Consider the following 22,385-nt stretch of genomic DNA (forward strand, 5'->3'; position numbering starts at 1 on the left):
ACACACAAACAATTCTAGAAAATTAGATGGAAGGACAGAAAGTCAATAAATTTGAGTTGAATAAAACATTTCACCATCCGGTCAAGTGAAACCCACGATGCTGGTGCGACGCGCGACCTTCCTCATCTGGGGCACGAGTTTGATGATTACGAGGTTGTGATTTGCTCAGACGCGCTGCAACCCTTGTTCAAGGGCAGGGATGAGAAGTGCTATCAATATTGTGACTGTATCTTGATGAGATATGGAAGAGTAAAATCGTTCAATATTGACCAATTGTGTGAGTTTGGTGTTCGATGGTAAATATCGTGGAACTACCAATCTTCCTCGTCGTTCACTTCACTGCACGTCCACTAAATGACATTAGAGGGGACGTCTTATAAATAAACGCTGCCCAGAATCGTTTCTGCGACGCCTTGAAAGGGTGAAAACATAGATGTAATCTCCATCATCATTCCATGCTTCCCAAGATCGGAAAAGGCCCAAAAGAATGAGACGATAGATTCGTTAATTTACGAAAAAAGAGAGAGTAGAAGGGTTGGAAAGCGTTTGCTGAGTGTCACGTGATATTGTTCCTCTATGCGGCCGCTCCTAGTTTCATGAGGACAACTTCCTTAATTGTCTTCATGCAATTGCCGCACTCGGCTCGCCATAAAATTTCACGACTCGTTCCTTTCAAAATTGCTGTCCGTTTCAGCTTGCCATGCTCCCAACGCCCAACTTGATAACTGCATCGGGTAATAATAGCTCGAGAGAGTCATGCATTTCGATTCCGTTGCTCGGAAGGAATAAAAGAGAAACGTTATGGCATGGCTCCAAAGACTTTACAATCTGAGCTAGAACAAATTACCTGCCAACTTGCGGAGAAGCATTGGCCTGGTAGTGGAATCACTACCGTTCGATGGAAGATTGGAGGATACAATGTGACTTATCACGTCACGTATGATGATGGCTTCAAGCCATTGTTCGTTTCGCTGTATTAGGTCGATCGCTCTATCGCACCTAGAAGGTGGAAAACGAGGCTGTTGCATTCCAATAACTCCGCAAGCATACCAAGATTCCAGTTCCACGGCCATTGGCGTTGGAAAAATTGCTCTTGCACCGTATATTGTGGAAGAATTTGTGGAGGGGGATCTCGTTTCTGGTTTTTTTATGGACTCTAGGATAGAGCTACGGGACTTACATTTTCTCTTGGCTCTTAAGTCGGCACAGTCTGCTACCACTTTGATACCATGCAATAAAAATATTCTCAGCTCTGGATAACATGTCACATGAATCAAATTGCATTCTCATCATACTAACTTGTAGTGATTTTCTGAACTTTAAGAGTGGCAGAGTGTGATTTATGTTCATTCCAAGATTCAAGTTACTAAAAATTAAAAGGGAAACAAATAATAAAGGGCTACTAAGCCCTGTACCCCTAAAGAGGTCTAATGGACCCAAAAAATCCATATGAAGGAAATAAGTAGATCCTTTGAGCCCCCAGAAAGGCACGTGAAACCCCAAGAAAGGTTTAAAGGACATAGAAGCCCATTGAGCGCCAATAAATGCAATTCAAAGAAACGCAAGGAAAAGAGAAGAAAAAATGGACGATCTTAAGTGATGATTGTAAAGGGGGAGAGAAGGATGAGGATCAGAACAATGAGCAGTTGGCTTGTTTATTGAGATCACTTCTATCCTGAAGATGAGTATCAGCAATAGATTGCCGGTTTCCTCTTTCTTACTTCTCTTTGGTGACCTAGTTACTTGACTTGAGATAGTCCTCAAGGCACCCCGATTGTCCGAACGAGTTGCTCAAGAAATCATTAAGAAACTTGAAAGCAGGCTCACAGAGCTCAACGGTATCGTTGTAAGTCATGCTTCCGATATCAATAGGTTCGCAGTAGAATATAAGCTCTTCCTTATGGAGACCATATTCAAATCGAACTCCAAAGTGCTTTTATCCTGCCGCCTTAAGTGACATCAACATTTCGGCAACTGTGGGGCTTGCCGGGACGGATATGCCATAGCGAGGGCGTTCCCAGAGCTGCTTCATCGTGTTTAATTGTGGAGAATGTTCAAGCTTGAGACGTTTTGTCTACTCTGTTACCGCCCTCTCGCTTTGTGGTAATGCGTCAAGATCGGAAATTGTTCTCTTTCGCTTACCTGCGGATAATTCGATTGGAGGACTATGGGCGGCAGCGTCAGGACAAGGGATCTTTCCCGAAGTAGGATGTAAACCCGCTGGTGCTGACGGTCTCGGTGACAAATTTTCTGCTCCTTGACTACAGCCCTGCTGTGATTCGACGTCCTCCCTATTTCCCATGATTTTTGGAGGCGGTGGGATAGCGTGAGATTGTGCCTGAGGCGTATTCACCCTTTCTTGCGCAGAAGATTGACCAGCGGTAGAGGTATTACTTCTGCTTGCAAGTCTAAGATCGGCCTTGGGCGTGTTTTCTATCAGATAGGTAAGACTTACATCTAAATCATCTCCAAGACTTTCCGTGTGAATAAAACAGATCAGACAGGCGACAATTTTGTTCTCTCACCCTCCACGCGCATTTCACCACGAGTTTTCGAAGCTTTCGGATCTATTTCCAGACGTGGGCGTTCCCTTCAATGTGGCAGTTGCTCCTTGTGAACAATTGAGATGGGTGAGAGGTGTGCTCACAATGTCATGATGATTTGAATTCTTCGGAATCTCCTTTTCGCCACTCGCATAGCTTCTCCCTTCTACCATTGGTTCGTTAGATGTTCCATTTACTAGAGAACTATTTGTGCTAATAGTGCTAGACCAGGTCGGCTTTGACTGTGATCGAACTTCATTTTCAGGAGTAGGCGGATACACTCTCATCATTGCTGCTGGTCCCTTGGGAATATTGATGGTTTGAGAAAGGGATGAGCGGATGGAATTATGATGACTTGACTTTATTAAAGTCCCACTCTCGCTGGACAAATGGCCATCTCTCATTGCTGCTGGCTCCGTTGGGACATTATGAACCTATGATAAACTGATGGAACTACGATGGATTGACCCCGAGAGAGTCTGATCCTCGATAGTTGAGTGATCACTCCGAATTGCCTTAGGCGCGGTCGGAACCTTTAGACCCGGAGGGGTAAAATTTTGGTTATGCGGTTCTGACAAGTAATCTGTTTGGCTGGCTCTATCTATTGTTATAGATGGATTGGAAGATTTATCAGTTTGATCACCAGCCCCTATCAACAAAACAATGGTATAATCTGCAGCCTTCATAGCATCATACTTATTCTTTGCATATACGAGGATCTTGTATTGTTCTTTGCCAAAGAAGATATACTGTAAAGTATAAAAATCAACCGGCAAATCATCTGCAAATTCTGATATTGAGCCCAAAGCCCGATCTCTTTCCTTGAGCAATTCGTGTTTGGTATGCCTATCATTTGGCGAGAAACCGGGCAAATTTTCCAAGACTTGATTGAAGTTTGTTCTTGTGACCACACTGCTTACGACAAAATTACCAATGTAATGATACTCGTCTGTGTCTTGTGAAAGTAGCAAAAGAGTAGGATAAGCGGTTCCTTGCGTCGCTCGAGTCGATTCCGCTGTAGCTTGGGAGACAAAATGGACAATCTGTCCGTAGGTTTGCATAGGGGTTGATAGAGGGAAGATACATGGTTGCGTGTTCAAATTTATGGTGAAAAATCCCGTCCATTGAACGAGATTTGGAACATGCGATGGTGGAACTATGTTAAGAGTGTGATTGATAGGCCCAAGGATTCTATTGAGAAAGGACTCGTGGAGTGCGTTAGTAGCAGGCGGGATCTGTACCGAAGCATTGGTAATGGCAGTTTTATGGCGGGATTTCTGGGATTCAAAAGTTGCAATGGTAGGAAGAAGATTATTGGAAGAAGTCATAGCGTTATCTGCCGGATCAGTTGGGTTGGAATGTAGAGGTGAATGGAGAGCGCATGCTTTGGACAGATGGTCGCGAATTTCGTCCGCGCACATTGGAGGAATCTAAGGAGTTCAAATAGTATATGCGAGCAAGGTAAAATACATTTTGAAAGTCTCGCTTTCCCCCAATTCTGGAGTTTGGTATGACCAAAGGAAGGGTCGATAAGTCGTTGCGAGCGTCACTTGTAATATCTGATGAAGTTCTTTGCCTTTGAAACATTTTCTCCATAGCGCAAACTCCAATTACTCCACCCCTCTCTTTTGCCGAATTCCAGAGCCTCAATATGTTTTCCTCCGCGATTTTCTCACCCCCTAATCTTGCAGCGGAAACATCTTTCTCATCCTTCTCCCGCGTATTTAGGATCTCTCGTTGCAGCATTGCTTGATCGTGTTCTAACTGCAAAAATTGTTCATTCAATCTATTGTTCTAATTCTCAAGTGCGTTGGCACGTCGAATTTGATCTTTTAGTTGGATTGCAAAAGATAATTCTTTGTTGAGCGTGGCTTTAGTATAGTTGTTTTTGCAGTCATTCGTTGTATACTGATTCTCTAAGTGGCTCCATGCTTGGTTACATAGAAGTACGAGATCCGACGTGCCGCGTTCCTCATGAAGCCTGCCTGCTATGATGCTTGTAGACGCTTCGTTACATTGAACCTTTTCGCTTGCTGGTATCTGTGTCCCATTCTCATGGAAGGGTACGATTGCTGAAGGTGACATCTGGCTGATCGATACCTGTGCTTTTGGCCTGCAAAATCTCGTTGAGATTCTGTTCTGGCTAGCTTCATATTCACGAATTGGAACAACTGTTAGAGCCACAGTGTCTAAAGAATTGTTAAGCTCGAAATAATTTGCGCAAAGCCATTGCGAGAAAGACTTCTGCCTAAACTCGGAAAACGTCTCGCCGAACTGCCATCGGTAGGAATTGAACCGTTCATCATTTAAGACCGGACTAATCCAATGCGGTCGAACATTAAGAGAACGCCCGAGCAAAGACTCTAGAAACTTCAGTCACCTAGCTGATCTCCAAAAGATTCTGGTACGCACCTATGAAATCATGCGATCGAATTCTCGTATACTTTTGGACATCGCGTCTTGTCTATCTATGAGATTGTGATGATGCTTTTATACTAATGAAGCCTCCATCAAATGCCTTGTTACACTTATTGATATCTTCCAACAACCATTTGATGGTCATTTTTTGTGGCAGTGGATGGAATTTGTTTACTTCGTCCGGTTCACTAGGAAATCCATCATATTCAGGACTCGTAACCCTCCAATTAAAACTAATACTTGACTCTCGAGGTGTTCGAATAAGTTCAAATAAGCCTGTCCTCGCAGCTAATGCATTCAGGATTAGTACGGGACGCGACAAGTGAACGTTGCAAGCGGATTTACTTACAGATGAGCCCCAAGAGTTTACGCTGAAGAGTTCTTGCACGCTCAAGCCGCTCTGGCGTAGCTCCTGTGACAATTAGTTGATCCATCCCGCAGGTGGATACGTTGTCTCTTCAGTCCAAATCCCAACGTAGTATAAAGTCAAGCTTGGTGCCATATATTTGACCTCACGTTTCAAAATCAGAAATGAAATGAACCCCGATTACCAATTTATTTAATGCGACTTTCAAGATCGATATGATTGATTCATTGCATCTTTTCCTGGTTATCTGTATCCGTTGAGTGAATATATTGATTGGGACTGAGAAGGTAGATGTGAGATTTCCATGAACCCATTTCGGTCGCAGCTACCGGCCTTCAGACGGATAAATCAATTGCAGGTTCTGGCTAGCTGCAGAGAATGCACACTAGAGGGTTGAATCTGCCAACAGATTATATTGAACTTGTCTTTGGTAATCTGCTGTGATTGGCTGTCGAATAATCAAGAATTATGATTGATCAGCAAGATGCATAATGCCGGTAGCCCGTCGTACGCATCAAGAGTATAGCAAACGCGGCATGTAATCTACCTGAAAATTCTAAGATTGAGCTTGATTTGCCTGCCTGAGACTTGGGTCGAACTAGATATAGAGCTCATTTCATACTCTTGACAATACTTTTTTAAGAATATTAGCGTCGTGCTAATCCGCAACTATCTATATCATGACAGGCCAGAACTTACTATCTCCCGAGACAAATAGAAATGCATTTCAACGGGAATATTGCGTCTTCAGATCAAAGAAAGTCTCAGTGGTTATGTTTAAGGCCAGCCAGACCCGTTCACCGATTAGTACCTCCTGCTATCGCCGTTAACACGCGAACCGCATGAGCTTGTCTTAACTGACCCTGATCCCTACAAGTAGAGTATAGCCTAGACATAGTCATTTTATTGTACTAAGGGCTCGTTTCATACTATCTGCAGTATAGTCAACTGCGAACTCGTAGCAAGGGACAGGAGACAATTGCTATGCAGCTATTATATGATGTGGAGTGTAGCAGGCTCTTGTTCTTCTGGACTAGGAAACAATTAGCACTATATCAACATCAATAGGGTCGAACATTTCACATCGCTAACATCACATCTTAGATTTCAATATTAATTCGAAAGATGGTTGAGAGCACGACGGTCAACACTCAAGCGTGACCGATGGTTACGCTGAGATTCACGATCAATGATGGAGAATCAGAAGGATTCTCACAAGATACATTTTCAACCACCATGCTTCTTAATTATATATCTAGATAGGTAATTCAAAGTTTGCTTGTTACACAAGGAGGAGGACAGGTGCAATTCGCAACCCCGGCAGTCAATCCAGTGCTTATTTCATTAGCAATCAAATTAGCGGCCGCTGCAAATCCTCAGGCACATATCGCTTATCGGAAATTTTTCACCGAACTCTAACTTCACTTCATTCGATCATCAATCAATCATACATATTAAACTTCACCATCTATCACTCACAAAACGATATATTCAGCAAATCATGTGTATTGAGTTGTGTTCATCGACATGGTTAATCTAGAGCTGGTTTCAAGAAATATTTACCCAGGAAGCACAAATGGCATAAACACCAGTGGATGCATGGTCTGACGGGACACTTCTCAACTTTCGAAATTTTCAACAAATTCATTCTTCGATTGTTTGATATCATAATTTATCTTTTGATTGTTCAATCAATAATCAAACATTGTAACAATTCCCAAGAGATATTTCCAAGTCCATTCTCGTATTGTCTTGTCAGTTCGTACATCAGTAGTGAACCTACCAATAAAGCAATACAAATATGTCTTTCCCGATTTCAAGATATTATTCCGAAAAGTGTGCGGCGTATAGAGAGCTTCTTGCACTCCTATAGTTACCTTCTTTTACTTCTCCTATTTTGATACCAGCAAGGAAGTTTCTAGCAGAGATTCGGAGATCTACAGACCAGTCAAGTAACTTTCAAAAACCATACTTCATACCACTTTCTGTCTCTTCTTGATTTTTCTACCAAAAAATTAATGTTGTCTCAGTCAGTTCATTTCATTCAATGTATACTTCTGGAAATTTATCAAATTGTTAGTTTGTTAGTTCATTCGATATCAAATGCTCCCCCCCCCCCCCCCCCCCCCCCCAAGAGAATCACTTATGCATGGAAAAAGTTTGAGCTGGAAAATGATGCATTTTTCTAAGAATACATGTTATATAATTGGCTCCGCTAGGAATACCAAGCCCCCCAAAAGGCATGATGAACCCCACGAAAGGTTATATGAACACAAAGGTCCAGTATGAACACCAAGGTTCTGATATTACATTAAGAGCGGAGCAACAAATTAAAGGAGAAAAGAGAGAGAGAAAAGGAGAAAAGATCAGTGAGGCTTTCCGGTAAGAGGAGGCAACTGGAAGCTATTATTGGCCTTTAGGTTCCACGTCATTATCAGCCTTCGCCCAACTAGGTTTGAGTTCAGGATAAGACATGGAATCTTCCAACTTTTCCAACTTTATATAGGGTGTGCGAAGGGGTGATCTTTCGCGGTAAGTCTCAGTCTTAATCTGAGCTTCAGGGCTTTGACTCAGATTTTTGGCTTTGGTTGCATCGCGCCTGGCTTTTGCTCTCGCCCGATTCTTACGATTGAGAATCGTTTTCCTGGCTGCTTTTGCTGCCGATGCTGCATCTCCTGCATCTCCTGGAGCATCATCAAAGTTAGAGAGCACATTCTCAACTTTCAACAAAGGTTCCACGTCATCATCAGAGATATCGCCGTCATTATCAGCCTTCACCCGACTGGAATTGAGTTTAGGATATAATATGCGATCTGCCAATTTGACACCGGATGTGCGGAGAGGCGATCTTTCGCGGTGAGTTTCAGTCTCAGTCTGACCTTTGGGGCTTTGACTTCGATCCTTGACTTTGGCGTTGGATGCACCCTTGATGGCGAGCTTCTTCCGACCACGACCATTATTACCACCAGCGGGAGCAAGATTCATCAAGTTCTGGGCGAATTTGGTCAAGCTGCTCTCAAGTCCTGCAAGAGTAATTGTATCAGGTGATGAGGCGGGTGCTGATCTTGGCGGCTGCGACGGCGGTGGAGGTGGAGGCGGTGGTGGTGGATTCGATGCGTATGATGGAAATTGCGGCATCATCGGAGGAGGAAAATATTGTGCCGATGGTGGAGGAAGTTGTGATTGTGGTCGACGACCGAGACCGCTTGCATTACGGGTCAATCCTCTCTCCGATCTATCTTTGAGATGAATCACGAGAGAAGGATTTCCCCAGGCTGGGTCTTCTGCAATTAGTGGATCTTCCTGCCATGTCCTTGCGTAAACATAGTCTCTCCAATAATGTGGATTTTCCAATTGGTACTGCAGTGCGAAAGATGGTGTCCAGATTTTCGGTCTGGTTTCGGCGGATAGGGCTTGCCAAACTGGATGTTCAGTCAATTCAGTTGGCCATGATAACATAGCTTTCTGATTTCGACCGAGCATCAGCAAGTGGCGTTGATTACCATCGGATTTCCATGCTTTGACACATTCAAAAAGAACGTGGTCCGTTGTGTTGCACATTGGACATCCATCGATAACACCGAATGCATTAACTGGACCAACACATCTTTTCAGCTCATCACCTATGCGAGAGCAATTGCCGCACTGAAGTACAACTTTTCGTGCTGCAGCTCTTTGCTGGTCGCGATTTAGCGGTTGGGGGCCTTGTAGCTGCCATGATCCGTTAGGATTTTGCGTGCCATAAGGTTGTTGATAGCCTTGAGGCTGCCATGCTCCGTTAGGACTTGGAGTGGGCCAAGGTTGTGGTTACGGGTAATAGTATTGACCGGATGAGTAGTCATATACTGGTGCGTTTTGGTATGCGTAAGGATTTGCGTACGGATTTGGATTTGGATTTGGAGGTCCATACCCAGGTGGGTAGTTGCCTCTCGAGTTTGGGTTCATCGTTGAGGTTGATGAATTTTTTATGTGGGTGGTTGAGGAAAGAAATATTCAAAGTTGAAAATAATATATAAATACTAGGTATTGTGCGGCCCTACTACAAAATTTTGCCTGAGTTCATATTTCATATTGCTCAGGTAACCATGTTGTTGCCCTTATTTCTACTCATATATCCGTTGCACTATTCAGAGTTATTCCCGTGGCTCTATAGAAATCTGTGCCGTTTTCTTTCCTTTCTTGATATCAGTGAGAGATAAATTCAAACAACACGTGTCTGACCAATCTCCAATAGACTAATGGACATCTCCAAGAAGGCTATCAATAATGCCAGAGAGCGAGATCCCCAGATCTGGGCTTCTTTGTTTTCGAGAGCCGACTCCAGATCCCAACTCACTGGGATCACTGTTCCACCAGAAGCCAGAATGGCAATAATCATTGTTGAATGGACAGATGAATGAAGCTAGATTATGGTCTTCAGATGAATCTGCAGGTTGTTGAGTGAAAATGTAGATAGCTAGTAGTTGTATGTTTCAAACCCAAGTCCACAATCTCCTCATTACAAAATGCCTATATCTGACGTGGTTTTTCCCCTCCAATATTACAAGTTGACTTAGATTAGTGGTATTGGAAACTCCTCAATTGGGGTACTGAAGGCTAGGTAATTCGTGAAAATATGTATTGAAACCACAACTCAACTCAAGGCTTTACTGCGTAAGTAAACTTACACAGTTTTCAATATTGACCCATCTGATCCAAGCAAGATTTTCTAAACCCGATTGTGAATTTAAATAATATCCTCCCATCAGATAAACTACAAAGACCACCTACTTTGATAGTGAAGTTTGCTTTGAAACTGACTACTAATGAAAAATCTCGAGATATATTGAGCCTGTCATTCGACAAATGCATGAAGAAAACCCCCAAATCAGGCCTATCCCACACGAATAACCATCCCCCCCCTAAATCTTCTTCCAAATCAGGTTTACTTGGTCAGCATCACGCATTCTCAAAAGTAATTCCATGTCACAGTCTTGAGTGACAAACAAAGCTCTCTCTTGTGCCTTTTCCGGGGTTTCATTATCGTTTTGAACGACACTCACTCGGTGATGTCGTAGCAAGATTGCTAAAACTGCGACAAATTCGACCTGGGAGAACTTTTGACCAGGACAATTCTGTGGTCCATCAGACCAAGGGAAAAACGTACTGGTAGCAGGAGTAATAACTTTCTCTGTGTTCAATGTGCCAGTGTGGGAAGTTGGGTCGGGCGTAGATTCAATCCAGCGAGAAGGGTTACAAAGCGAGGGATCTTCCCAGTACTTTGGATGCATTTGAATTCCGAGTATACTAGGCATTACTCCTGTATGGGGTGGAATGATAATATTTTTCCTTGTATATCTAGCGTTTGTGGAATGTCATTGCTCCACTTGGGCAGTGCCATGATGGGCGGAAATTGTCGAAGAGTTTCGAGCTATATTAGATGTATTAGAAAAAATGAGAATGTAGAAGAGGAAACTTTTGAATGGACTGAGTTACGTACTAGTACAGCTCTACATCTGTTAAGCTTCTCAAACACCTTTTCGTATTCCAATGATTCGTCGGCAGTATCTTTGATGACTTCTTGCAATTCCTCCGCAACCCAATCTTGAACTTCTGGATAGGCTGCAAGGAGAATCATGCTAAAAGCTAGTGTATTTGCCGTGGTATCGTGCCCGGCAAAATTGATAACAAAAATATTGCCAAAAATTTCTTCGACCGTGAGACCTTTGGAAGCAGATTGTGCCGTTTGTCGGGATGGAACCATTTCCTCTTTTTGATGTACTCCCAAAGCTCTTACAAAAGAAGTCATTAAAGTTCCACTGCCGACCTTACCCTCTTTGAGTAAGGTAGACTCTTCATCCAACATATTTTCCATGTATACTTTGAAATCAGTAGCAGCCTTACCCACGAGCCTCCAAGATTTCGGCATAAAGGGTAGACACAAATATCGGAAAGGAATAAACATGATCAATATTACATTATCCAGGACAGTTTGCAGCGCGTCACGATAGCTAACAGCTTCATCTGTTGCAGCCTGGGCAGAGCTACGAAATTGATATGATTTTCGAAAGCCAGTTGCAGCGAGAACATTCAGAGATAGAGTGCGCGTATCTTTGGCGGTGGATATTTCCCGAGATTCGGAACGCTGATTCCATGTCTCCAGCATTTCTTTTGCCTGCTTGAGTGACTCCTGCCAAACGAACTTCATGATGTTTTCGTTGAAGGGTGTAGCCAGAACTTTTCTGTGTCGTGGCCAATTAGTCCAGTTTGCTGTGGATATACATGGACCGTAGACCTCGAGAAGAGCTAACAGGAATTAGTGTTCTGTTGATCACCAAACCTAGTGATAACTTACTGTACATCTTGGATGGGCGAAGAAAATCTCCGCGTCGGGTAAATATTTCATGAATAGCATTAGGATCTGCAACATAAACGTAGATATCACAAGGAGTGACCAATCCAAAGATTGGACCATATTTCAAATGCGATGTTGCTTTGTCGTGAAAATGCCAGCCTCGGCGTGAATAATGACTAAAATTGCCAAAGATTATAGGTAATTGATCCAACAGTCTCCAGAGAGATGGCTCCAAAATCAGCCAAATCATATTCATTGGGTCCACGGGGAGCCGAATAAGAGGAATTCCCATCTTTGATGCACGACGATGGTTGATTTCCATGGCAATCATGCTCCATAGCAAATAGCCTAGAGCCAAACCGCTAACAATCTCGGCGAACATATCGATCTGTTTTTGAAGGCTATGTATTATCGAAAAGGTTGAATCACCAATGTTGAGAATAGTAGAGAGTTAAATACCCTCAAAGATGTCTTGGGGTTGTGAATATGCGACGAAGAGGCGTAGGTAGATCGTCTTTCGGCTGCAAGTAACTGCCTACAATTCACCTGATGGTTACAAACACATCCATCTAACAGCCGAGCCGAAAATATGTTATTGGTTGAGGACTTGAAAATTCCAAACTAAAAGATGGACATGGTGCTACTTCGGTTTGCATGTAGTTCTGCTTTAGTTTTTCTGAGAAATTAAAATTATTGAAACTGCTGTTTACTTGCTGGGTTTCTCTTTGGGCGAAAGGGTTGGCTCAAATCTCTGATCCAACCAACTGTTTGTTGTATATTGCTACCCACCAGCCAACACCCCCTAATTATAATGCGTTCATTCCTAGACTGCAAATCTTCTCTTCTATCTATCCTGCAGGTAAACACACGCAATGTGCCAAATAAACTTCAATTGCGGAGTAGAAAGTAGATGAAAAGTCAATGTTTGGAAAAGTTCTTGTTCGTTGTATGATGAGTCTCAACCCTGTACATAGCTCTTCGGATACAACAACAAAACGAGGCTCCACTCTGAAGAGAATTGAGCTGTGGTCGAGTTTTGAACGTATTTCGTTTAGTTATCATCTTCCTATAGCTCTGGTTATACTTTCATTCGTGAGACATTCATACAATCTAGATTCTTTGTTATTTAATGAGAATATCCGATATATGTATAGCTCTTCATCATATCTATCTATCTGAATCTATCATTCCAACGCATTTCAGACGCCAATAAATCATTGTATGACCTGCGAAACAATGTTATGCTAAACGAATATTGAAAGAAGCATCAAACATTCGAACTTCCATACTGCAAACTCTTTACCACTGCTTCATCTCAAATGAAGTCATAATATAGTCGCACATCCTCCCGTCGTCCACCAAACCTAACCCAATCGACAAGCAGTAGGTGGACAATATCCATGATTACAACTATAACTACACAATCCCAAATAACTATCATCTTCTCCTGGTAACGGATAACCTGCTTGATTTGTGATTGGTGGCTCAGGAATTTGAGCACCATACGATAAACATGTACAAGGACCAGGGGGACAATAGCCAAAGTTGCAGGTAAATTGACAGAGACCGATATAATTTCCTGGACCCCAGCCTGAGGTACAGACTGTAGAGGGAGAAGGTGTTGAAGGGGAGGTGGATGTTGAGGAACTGGAAGTAGGGGAAGAAGTTTTGGTCGTGGTGGGAATAATGGAAGTAGGAGAAGTTGTGGTCGTGGAGGAAATAATTGAAGTGCTGGAATTGGTTATGCTAGTTGTTGATGTAGTGCTGGAGGATGAGGGTGTAGTTGGAATTGGGAGAGTACTTGTCGTACTCGTTGTGGTGATGGGACTAGATGTTGACGATGTAGAGGTAGAGGTAGAAGTCGTGGTTATTAAAGTACTCGTTGAAGTTGTATTAGCCGGTGGCGGCGGACCATCACTACTAGTACCATTCAAAGATCCCACATATGCATTGAAGTTGTATTTCTCGCACTTGTCGGCTATTTTCAAACCACCATATCCATTCAAGACTGGACTGCCTTCTCTAGTGACCATGAAATATTGGTTCCCTACACCCATGGTGAAATTGGTGGTGACGATCCCAGCAGGTACGTCAATTGATAGAGGAGTCTTATCTCCACTGGTAACAACTAGAGTTGCTGGTTTTGTAAGGAGAGTGGTGACAAATATATCATCAGCGAGCATTTCGCGTCCATTTGGAGGTCCAAGAGTATCATTTGCGCAAGTAATGCCTTTAGGTGTTGGTCGATACCAATATACAAGTTGATCTTCTGTGATGGTTGGTGTACTTGCTCCAGCTTTATAAGCAGCGATATATGGTTTTGTAATTATACGCCAACCATCGTGAGGAAAGCCGTCAGCCCACTGTGATGAACCATCATCTTTATGATTTGGCTCCGCTGGAGAGATGTAGTGAGATTCACCGAAATCTAGAACATCCGTGAGCTTAATTTTGCTTTCATGAAGCATCATACTTACCATTCCAAGATATAATTTCAATAAGTGCGGGCTTCATAGCCAACATTTGATTCCATCGGTCGGTAATGAGTTCTTCGCTTATGAACACCCAGTTCTTAGAGTTAAAATGTGTCGAGAACCATGGAGAAACAGCTAAATGAAAATCAATAATGATTCCTGCTTCCAAAATCATGGATTACTTACGAGCCATATATGGCTTTCCTTTGAGATTTGTCAGGAATTTATCATCCCATGAAGTTGACATTGGACCGGGAATAATACTATTTCCACCATCTGTAGGCCATGCTAACCAAGAAAAAGCACCATCGAACGATGTAGAGAGATAACTTGCTTCGATAGGATCTTGCATCATAGGAATGGCAAAGATTGAGTGATTTGTTCCAGCTTTGACAGGTGCCCAATCAAAATAATCTCCCACAAAGGTACTGACCACAGCTCCTCCATTATATTGCATTTGGCCAGGATGAGATGCATATTTGTTCATGTAATCTGTGATGTTGTTGGTGTTTCCGTTATTCCAATATGCAAAGTCGAATGATATGAAAACATGAAATCCAGTTTCTTCGGCTGCTTGATATGCAAGTGCAAGTTGAGTTGGAGTATAGCTATCAATACTTGCACAATTCAAAGCGAACCCGTCAATGCCGATCTCTTGTGCATATGCCATATCCATCTTCCAGTCAGATAGTTTATAATTCTCGACAATCCCAACCTGTTGAGAAACTGATTAATATGAGTATCAAAAGACTATCGACAAGGATAACTTACCATAAAATGAGCAAAGACATATTTAGGAGATGTAGCTCGGTTTACTGTTGGTGCGGAAAAGGATAACCATGGTAAGAATGATATTGCAGCCAAGACACTGATAAGAGTAGAGTGAAGAATCATTTTGATGTTGAAATGGAATACAGATGCGGAAAAAGCCAAAAGACACCAGGGACTATGAGAATAAATATGTTTGTAGCTAAAGTCATATTTCACCGAGGTGATGAGCCTATATTGTATAAATTACGAAAGATGGGTTCGTTGATCTATGTATGACCAAAATTTATTGGCGCTCATTGTGAATGATCACATATTGTACCAGTGAATAACGTCGATATGTTTTATAACTTATGAGACTTTGCGGAGAATGAAGTTACACCAGGGGTTCACATCCCGCAAAAACCTCAAGCAATTGTTACTAGTTTGTAGGGCCTTTGGATCTCCCTTCTCTCGGAGCGAACCACGACACAAGACAAGAGCAAGAGATCATTGAGACATCTAGGATCGATTTTCTTCCTCTCACTGTAGAAAGCTGACAAAACTAATCATTTCAGATTCGTCATTGCCAAACAATTGGCTTTCGAAGTAGCTGATTCATTTTCCTCGTCCCGACTCAACTTAAAGCCTTCCTATATTGAAACATATATGTCGTACTTCATGCGAGAAATTTGATGTCCAGCGGACAAACAGGTTACGTGGTACGTACATTATAATTCCGGCGTTAGAGTGTCATGTTGTGCACCGGGAATTAGTTGTAATGTCATACGAAGATTATAGCTTTGGAAGAACGACATTTGACGGATCTGACTTCGATCCATCACTTTATGTAACATTGAGGAATATGCGTGACTAAAGGCTCATGCTCAACATACTTGCAACCCTAAACAGGCTATTCTAATTGTTCTAGATGACGAGAACTGTTAGAAAAGCATGAAGGTACAACAAGAGAAATCAAGACAGTCTATGCCAGAGCACTTTCTCAAAGGTCACCTGATCGGGCCGATAGAAAGACTCGGCTGATGATTTCCTATCATCTTGACACCTCTCATGACCAACAATTGTGAGCACTGGCTCCTTGAAGTTAACGATACCTATCGTAGTCTTGGTGGCTAGAACTTGGTGGCTAGAAACTGGTGGCTAGAAATTGGTGGCTAGAACTAACTACCGTGAATGAAAAAGTTTGTTTCTTTGCTTCATGACTCTAGCACAAAATGGCGAGAAGCAGATATATAAATAATGATCCGTTGAAGGCACCCATTTCTTCATCCAATCTTCTTCATAACGACAATTGTATGGAACAGAGATCTTACCTATCGACACGAGATTGAAAAAATACCAAATCAATGTTGCCAACAACAGTTCTAGACACATCCTGTGCACTACCATGGATAAGTAGTTGTTACTTTTGGAGTGAAGAATTCAAAGAAAATCATCTGATCTCGCGACATTATTCTGCCAGAAAAGCGGTCAAGCACCCCTCCAGGACAGTATCATTATCCTCAAAATTCAGCCCCTCAAAGTCTCAAAACTTTAACAAACATACACGATTCTTTTTTTCGAAAATTCCAGAAAATCACTCAAAATGGCGCCTCCATCTCAACTCGCTATAGCTACATCATCTGTTGCTCGTCTTGTAAAGGAAGAAGCTTCATACCATAAAGAGTTGGTTTCTCAACAGGCACGATTAAAGAAATTAGAGGAAGCTACTGAGGAGGATGAGAACAGAGAGTATTCTCTGAAGCAGGAGGTTAGTATTCTACGTTCTTGTGCTCTTATACCATAGCAATCTGGGTATCAAAAACTAATAATCGAATAGCGCGCCGCAATCGAAGAAACCAAAGCAGTCTTCCCACCACTCCGTGAGCGACTCGCAGACGCTATACTTAAGTTGGAGGACTTAGTTCAAAGAGGTGGTGATGAGGCAGAAGAGGCAAAGGCAAATGATGTTATCAATCAAGCAAAGAAGGCTATTGCTGCTGGAAACTAAGGATTCTGGATGACGAAATCATGATTCACGATGAATATACCCAATTTTGCGAAGCGTTATGAATGATGTGTGACGAAGGTTTTGATGAAATGCACAATTTACACCGCAAGATAATACAAAGTCATTGAGGGTATCATTCTGATTTGGTATGGTACATTATATTGTACATAGTGTTGAAAGTATTATTGATTAAAAATACCTACGTGGTATCCATCTTATCACCAACTTCTCCCTCATCTATTGATCCTTCTTCTGGTTCATTAATTGTGACTCTTGGTGTTCCTTCTTGCGTTGAATTCATCCCATCCGCCATAGGTGTGTCGGCCGAATGATCCATGTCCACTTGTCTAGCACTTGCATCTGTCATTGCAAAATCTTCCCCTTCTCCCTCTTCCCCTCTACGTTTACGACTTCTAGCCCGTTCTGATCGCGTTGGAGATGCTATTCGACTCGTTGATCTACCTCTTGAGCCAGACCTCGAGCCAGACCTCGAACCGGGCCTTGAACCGGATCTTGATATTGATCCAGAAGGCATAGGTTTGGGTTTAAGTGTATCTCTTTCTGGACTTCCTTGTCTTGGTGTTGCATCGTCACTTGTGCTATTTCGCCTTTGGGGGGTCGGTCCATCACCATCTCCATCTCCAACCTCACCATCTTCCTCCCCTCCGTCCATACCTTCTCGTCTTTCGACCTCTTCTTTCTCATCTCTAATCAACCTTCTCAATTGCATTCCCTCCTCAACAATTCTACCAAATTGTTCTCTCCTCTCTTTCCATGTCTCACCATATGTTCTGCTTTCTCTTTCTAACTCCTTGCACTCATCTTCCAATTTCCTCAAATTAATTTCTTGATCCTTTCGTGGTCGCAATAACATATTATTCGTGATCTTCTCGGCCAATTCGTCAAACTTCTTTCTCTGTTCCAATGTAGTCTTCGCCTCTTCCAATTGGATTCTCAACTGAGCAGTACTATCTCTCACCGCTTGTGCTGTTTCCAAAATATGTTCCTTGTCGGCCTTGTACCTCTCGCGTTCGCGTTCATTACTGTTGCGAAGAAATTGAATGCGCGCGAGACTGCTGTCAAATGCTGCGAAATCGAGAAGTACATCTTCGCGCAATTGACGACGCTCATCGAGAATCTTTTGTTGATCAGCTTCCCCAATCTCTTCGTTGGAATCTAATGGTGGTGTAGGAAGTTTGCTAGGCGTAGTGACGAATCCAGGAGTGAGTAAACGTTTAGTGATACGCTTGAAAGGTTTTTCTTCGACATTAAGAAGGCGAGATTTGTGTAGTTCGTCCTCCTCTCTTTGATCTAAGAGTTGATAGGAAGCCATCTTGAAGGTATGTATTTATCGATTATTGTCTGTTGGTCGTGATATTGATGCGGAACATTTGAAAGCTAAGAATAGTTCTACGAATTTACCACGGCCGCTAGTGCACCTCTAGTCCGGGGTTCCAGATGCTGGTGACCCACCTCACTCAGTGCGGGCTTCATAATCTATAAATTCCCCCAAACTTCTTCTTTGTTCAAAATAAAGCATGCTATTCACCAATTCTCAATTTTCTACAACAATTTTAATTCATTTTAATTTCAGGAAAGAAATCTACCTTCACGAATCTATCTCTTCATTTCTGCCATACAAAAACTTCAATTTAATCAGAGTAAATCCTCTTTTATATCACAAAACGCTTAATCTGTCAACCTCTCGAACGGTCAGCCTCTCCAACACAGGTACATCTAGAGATCCTTGAGTACTCCTTGAAATTATCATTCATCCCTATTTTTAACACGAAACGACATTATGGAAGAACATACCGGTGTCAAGTCCCTGTACAATCTTTGTAAAGCAACCTGTTTAAGAAATATCAAAGGTAGGCTTTGTATATTACTTTATTATGATTTGATCGTTCATCGCTAACATCTTCAAGACTTGCATGATATTGGATATACATCATACCATGTAGCCTACCCTATCCTAAAGAATATTACCAATCCCGAACAACTTCATAAAATCGAGCAAAGATCTCCACATATAAAGGGTGAAACTGCGGAGCTCTGGAAAGCATTCATCGTTCGAGACATTCCTAAATGGCAAACAAAGAATTATGTGCCAAGAGATCCAACCAAGTGGGCTCAAGTTTACAAGAAATACAAAACCGAGCATGATGAGGAAGTTGCTAGCGCTCAAGCCATTCTGATGAATTCAATGAATGCATTGAAGCAACATAAACAAGATCATGTTAGCAGATTTGTCGATCTCAAACGTTTACCGAAAATTCCAAGGGATTATGGAATGCGCGCACACAATGGAGGTGTTCCTTTGACCAAGGGAAGGGCTCTTCAAAATGCTGGACCTAGTTCCTTGACTTGGGGTGGAGGTAGCAGAACAAAAATTACGGATGGTGCAAGCGTACTGACGAAAGCTCGTCGAGAAGCTAAGGAGATGAGTCAAAGAAGTAAACTCAATACGTTGAGCAGCGGATTAAGACACGGACAAGTACAAAGGGCCCCTGCTGGAATGTCTCAAGAATACAAAATTGCCAACCAACCTGCATTAAAGATTTTAACAAGACATAGGCCATCGGGTGCCAGAAGTCCCGGTGCTCTCAGTTCACCATCTAGTGGACCTTCCCTGGAGGATCGTGAAAAGCGATTACGCGATGCAATGAGTGGTAGAAAGCCAGTTTCCAGTTCTTCAAAGGAGCCTATGGGTGGAGCTTCAGCCGGAACCCCGACCATGCTAGATGACGACATGTTCGGTGATGATTCGGATGGTGTAGATAACCTTTTTGACGAGGATGAAGAGACAGAACCAACTCACAAAGCAACGACTCGGCCACCGCCATCTCGCAAGATCATGAAACCAGTTGCACCATCAACTCGCATTCGTTCATCCTCCCCACCAAACAAGGCAACATCAAGACCATCCGCACCATCTTCTCGCACGAGCTCGGCACCATCATCTCGACCAGCAACACCCGGAGCTATGATGCCTGCTCGTAGACGACCAGCTCCTGTCGATATCTTCAACCGTGGACCTAAGAAACCTAGAAGATAGACGGCCAACATTCTTTGTACATTTTATTATCTCATATATCGGGTTTTGGATTGGGAAGTGGTACTTTGGGATCTGGGGGGTTTATCAGTGAGGCGTTTTGGAGGGCTATATTATTTCATAGGCCATGGGTGACGACATGTTTTGTTATATAGGTATCAAAAGGGCTTCTAGAATATCGGGATATTAGGGACCGGATCATGGAGTTTATTAGAATCTAGTGAAGTCTGTAGCTGTTTTGATAGCTATTATATGAGCAGCATTGTAAATGATAATTATCCATACATAAATCTTATTGTCACAAATGAGTATTATCTCATGAATGAACGAACTTCAAGTAAAACCCGAATTGCGTTTTTATGAAGAGTTTATTATTGAGATATGCGCGGTCTATTGAAAATCTAATCCCATATCAGACAGCCAAAATCGAATTCATGCACGCACGCAGAAAACCGCCCATTGTATAATATTCGGAATTTCTGTGTCATCCATCAATAAAATGCCCAATCATCTGCCCATCAATGTAATCTCATCGTATCGCATCGCATCGCAATGTATCGTATCGTGAAAAGGGGGGGAAAAGAGACGTAACCAATGAAAACTTGCTCGAATGCGTAAAAGTCATGAAGAAGGAGGTACGGGGTATTTCGGTAGGCAGCAACGCGGTCGAAAGTTGAGAGGAAAATGACATGAGAGGTTTTTTAAATGCCGCCGCGGAGTGCGAGAACTAAATGTAGTGTCGCTCCAGGTTCGAGTTCGTAGTCTTTTACTAGCTTGTCGTCGGCCCTGGGGGGAGGTGTTAGTTGGGAGGTTGGAGATGGAGGGGAGGGGAGGGGAAGAAATGAGAATAGAGTAAAATGAAACTGAACGTACATTTGCTTGCCGCCATAAATTAAACGCTGTTGAACGGGTGGAATGCCTTCCTTCTCCTCGACCTTTTCCTTAACTCTCTCGATCTGTGATGGGAATGTTAGTTGGCGTTGTAAAGGAAGAATATGGAACTGTTGTGACAAACGTACCTTGTTGTCAGCTTCGACATCGAGCTCGATTTCCTTGCCAGTGAGGGTTCGGACTCTGCGAATTATTAGTATGGAAGATTTGCAGATATCGAGAGGAGGATATGAGAGAGATATGACAAGACATACTTGATGAGCATTGTTGCGGTGGTAAAGATTGATTACTTTTGGGGAGGATCTTGGTAGGAATGGTTTCCAATGTTCAGATATGGGAACTTGGTAGTGTAAGGTTGATTAAATCTTTCAAGACCGATTGTGTGTCTGAAGAACTTCTGTTCTTTAAATAGTTCAAAAGAGTTCAAGGAGAATGCAGAAGATCTTCGTGGTGAGATTTCGATTGGAGGGGGAGTGATGATCAATTTGAATTGAGGATGAGCAGGTGGTGGGGTTGGAGGTGGAAGTGGAAGAGGTGCAGTAATTGGAGGCTGACTGCTCTCTTTAGTAGGCTTGGAACCCATCTTGTTGCAGTATCGATGGGGGTAGTTCGGATTATTGTTGTTCCTAAACAAAGTTTTTCCGAGGATATCCCAGCCATAAAAAGCTCTTAAAACTGCACTAATGAGACCCCTGTCATGAATTATGATGGTCCAAGCTTCCCTCTCCCTCTATCACTCAGGTAAATCTTACCACCTGGCATACCTTGACATTTCCTCACCACATCTCATCATATCATGAACACACATTCATGTCAATGATTCTCAAAAGAACAACCAAAACTACAGTTGTCTTATCACTTACTTCAATATAGTGTTTCCTCTGTTGAGATGCTCAAATGCTTCTGAATCTGAGCATTGTATCTTTGTATCTTTGTTAAGAGTTATCAGTGCCTACCAGCATGCCAAATCCTACCACTTAGATTTTATATCAAGACTTAGAAGAAATCAATATCGAGTTGGCTCATCGAAATTTATTGCAAGATGCCATTCTTTTCATACTTGAAATCTCTTGTGTATCTCAGACCAATTTCTTTGAGAAAAACATCTTGCCTATGCAGAAACCAAGTAATGAAGTTTCATGCTATTGATGTAGTAAGATATTCCTTACCAGAGAAGTGTAAATGACTCGGTCTTGATGAAATACACTATACTTCTAGTGAAGCTACATAAAAGTCCTCCGTTTCTTTCTATACTTGAAAGAAACGTTCTCATTCTCGTATTATTGACCTGGGACTCCTTCACGGCCAGTCCTTCAAAGGACATCTTTATCGTGGATTGCTTCTCTTTGTTGTTGTGTTAACTTTTCATGATCTTTGACAAAGACTTTTCATAATGTACATCCAGGAAACAAAATTATCAATTCACAAGAAGTTTTGACCCCTCTTAGTAACTTCAACATTCTCAAATTTGCCGACAATGCCAACAATAAAATTTGGACAAGCGACAAATACAATCTTTAATGTTAGTCGGACCAAATATGGAGA

General features: G+C 42.3%; 11 protein-coding genes across 11 annotated transcripts; 3 read left to right on the plus strand and 8 right to left on the minus strand.

Moving 5' to 3' along the window:
- Positions 1 to 806: 806 nt before the first annotated feature.
- On the plus strand, positions 807 to 1,260 carry EAF02_003662 (uncharacterized protein; the record flags this gene model as incomplete). Its single annotated transcript, XM_038899710.1, is given in 2 exon segments — positions 807 to 961; positions 981 to 1,260. 2 exon segments carry the CDS (start codon positions 807 to 809, stop codon positions 1,258 to 1,260), a joined length of 435 nt encoding a protein of 144 aa, XP_038760637.1.
- Positions 1,261 to 1,936: 676 nt separating this feature from the next.
- Positions 1,937 to 2,947, minus strand: EAF02_003663 (uncharacterized protein; the record flags this gene model as incomplete). Its single annotated transcript, XM_038899711.1, has 3 exons — positions 1,937 to 2,023; positions 2,087 to 2,474; positions 2,544 to 2,947. 3 exons carry the CDS (start codon positions 2,945 to 2,947, stop codon positions 1,937 to 1,939), a joined length of 879 nt encoding a protein of 292 aa, XP_038760638.1.
- A 30-nt stretch (positions 2,948 to 2,977) lies between these two features.
- On the minus strand, positions 2,978 to 3,964 carry EAF02_003664 (uncharacterized protein; the record flags this gene model as incomplete). The annotated part of the gene is made up of 1 exon (XM_038899712.1): positions 2,978 to 3,964. One exon carries the CDS (start codon positions 3,962 to 3,964, stop codon positions 2,978 to 2,980), a length of 987 nt encoding a protein of 328 aa, XP_038760639.1.
- A 373-nt stretch (positions 3,965 to 4,337) lies between these two features.
- Positions 4,338 to 5,395, minus strand: EAF02_003665 (uncharacterized protein; the record flags this gene model as incomplete). The annotated part of the gene is made up of 4 exons (XM_038899713.1): positions 4,338 to 4,906; positions 4,956 to 5,007; positions 5,137 to 5,249; positions 5,311 to 5,395. The coding sequence occupies 4 exons, from the start codon at positions 5,393 to 5,395 to the stop codon at positions 4,338 to 4,340; spliced, it is 819 nt and encodes a 272-aa protein (XP_038760640.1).
- Positions 5,396 to 7,734: 2,339 nt separating this feature from the next.
- EAF02_003666 (uncharacterized protein) lies at positions 7,735 to 9,273 on the minus strand (the record flags this gene model as incomplete). The annotated part of the gene is made up of 2 exons (XM_038899714.1): positions 7,735 to 9,112; positions 9,140 to 9,273. 2 exons carry the CDS (start codon positions 9,271 to 9,273, stop codon positions 7,735 to 7,737), a joined length of 1,512 nt encoding a protein of 503 aa, XP_038760641.1.
- Positions 9,274 to 10,229: 956 nt separating this feature from the next.
- On the minus strand, positions 10,230 to 12,044 carry EAF02_003667 (uncharacterized protein; the record flags this gene model as incomplete). The annotated part of the gene is made up of 4 exons (XM_038899715.1): positions 10,230 to 10,614; positions 10,695 to 10,738; positions 10,808 to 11,613; positions 11,663 to 12,044. 4 exons carry the CDS (start codon positions 12,042 to 12,044, stop codon positions 10,230 to 10,232), a joined length of 1,617 nt encoding a protein of 538 aa, XP_038760642.1.
- A 658-nt stretch (positions 12,045 to 12,702) lies between these two features.
- On the minus strand, positions 12,703 to 15,358 carry EAF02_003668 (uncharacterized protein). Its single transcript, XM_038899716.1, has 4 exons — positions 14,908 to 15,358; positions 14,323 to 14,851; positions 14,140 to 14,271; positions 12,703 to 14,090 (listed from the first exon to the last, which is right to left on the minus strand). The coding sequence occupies exons 1-4, from the start codon at positions 15,028 to 15,030 to the stop codon at positions 13,027 to 13,029; spliced, it is 1,848 nt and encodes a 615-aa protein (XP_038760643.1). The 5' UTR covers positions 15,031 to 15,358; the 3' UTR covers positions 12,703 to 13,026.
- A 1,131-nt stretch (positions 15,359 to 16,489) lies between these two features.
- On the plus strand, positions 16,490 to 16,894 carry EAF02_003669 (uncharacterized protein; the record flags this gene model as incomplete). The annotated part of the gene is made up of 2 exons (XM_038899717.1): positions 16,490 to 16,654; positions 16,724 to 16,894. 2 exons carry the CDS (start codon positions 16,490 to 16,492, stop codon positions 16,892 to 16,894), a joined length of 336 nt encoding a protein of 111 aa, XP_038760644.1.
- A 199-nt stretch (positions 16,895 to 17,093) lies between these two features.
- On the minus strand, positions 17,094 to 18,227 carry EAF02_003670 (uncharacterized protein; the record flags this gene model as incomplete). The annotated part of the gene is made up of 1 exon (XM_038899718.1): positions 17,094 to 18,227. The coding sequence occupies one exon, from the start codon at positions 18,225 to 18,227 to the stop codon at positions 17,094 to 17,096; it is 1,134 nt and encodes a 377-aa protein (XP_038760645.1).
- Positions 18,228 to 18,695: 468 nt separating this feature from the next.
- Positions 18,696 to 19,952, plus strand: EAF02_003671 (uncharacterized protein; the record flags this gene model as incomplete). Its single annotated transcript, XM_038899719.1, has 2 exons — positions 18,696 to 18,765; positions 18,823 to 19,952. 2 exons carry the CDS (start codon positions 18,696 to 18,698, stop codon positions 19,950 to 19,952), a joined length of 1,200 nt encoding a protein of 399 aa, XP_038760646.1.
- A 558-nt stretch (positions 19,953 to 20,510) lies between these two features.
- EAF02_003672 (uncharacterized protein) lies at positions 20,511 to 21,208 on the minus strand. Its single transcript, XM_038899720.1, has 4 exons — positions 21,095 to 21,208; positions 20,969 to 21,023; positions 20,823 to 20,905; positions 20,511 to 20,735 (listed from the first exon to the last, which is right to left on the minus strand). Exons 1-4 carry the CDS (start codon positions 21,103 to 21,105, stop codon positions 20,651 to 20,653), a joined length of 234 nt encoding a protein of 77 aa, XP_038760647.1. The 5' UTR covers positions 21,106 to 21,208; the 3' UTR covers positions 20,511 to 20,650.
- Between the last annotated feature and the right edge of the window lie 1,177 nt (positions 21,209 to 22,385).

The sequence above is a fragment of the Botrytis sinoallii genome (genome assembly GCF_014898435.1).
Source record: "Botrytis sinoallii strain Bc 23 chromosome Unknown BSIN_005, whole genome shotgun sequence".
Taxonomy (NCBI): Eukaryota; Fungi; Ascomycota; class Leotiomycetes; order Helotiales; family Sclerotiniaceae; genus Botrytis; species Botrytis sinoallii.

Excerpts from the sequence above, each read along its gene's own strand:
- EAF02_003668 (XM_038899716.1), bottom strand. The coding sequence starts at position 15,030 with ATGATTCTTCACTCTACTCTTATCAGTGTCTTGGCTGCAATATCATTC. Across the intron at positions 14,852-14,907 it reads ATGTCTTTGCTCATTTTATG|GTTGGGATTGTCGAGAATTA; the intron begins GTAAGTTATCCT and ends GTTTCTCAACAG. Across the intron at positions 14,272-14,322 it reads AGGAAAGCCATATATGGCTC|CTGTTTCTCCATGGTTCTCG; the intron begins GTAAGTAATCCA and ends ATTTTCATTTAG.
- EAF02_003672 (XM_038899720.1), bottom strand. Across the intron at positions 20,906-20,968 it reads ATGTCGAAGCTGACAACAAG|ATCGAGAGAGTTAAGGAAAA; the intron begins GTACGTTTGTCA and ends TTCCCATCACAG. Across the intron at positions 20,736-20,822 it reads ATTTATGGCGGCAAGCAAAT|GGCCGACGACAAGCTAGTAA; the intron begins GTACGTTCAGTT and ends ACCTCCCCCCAG.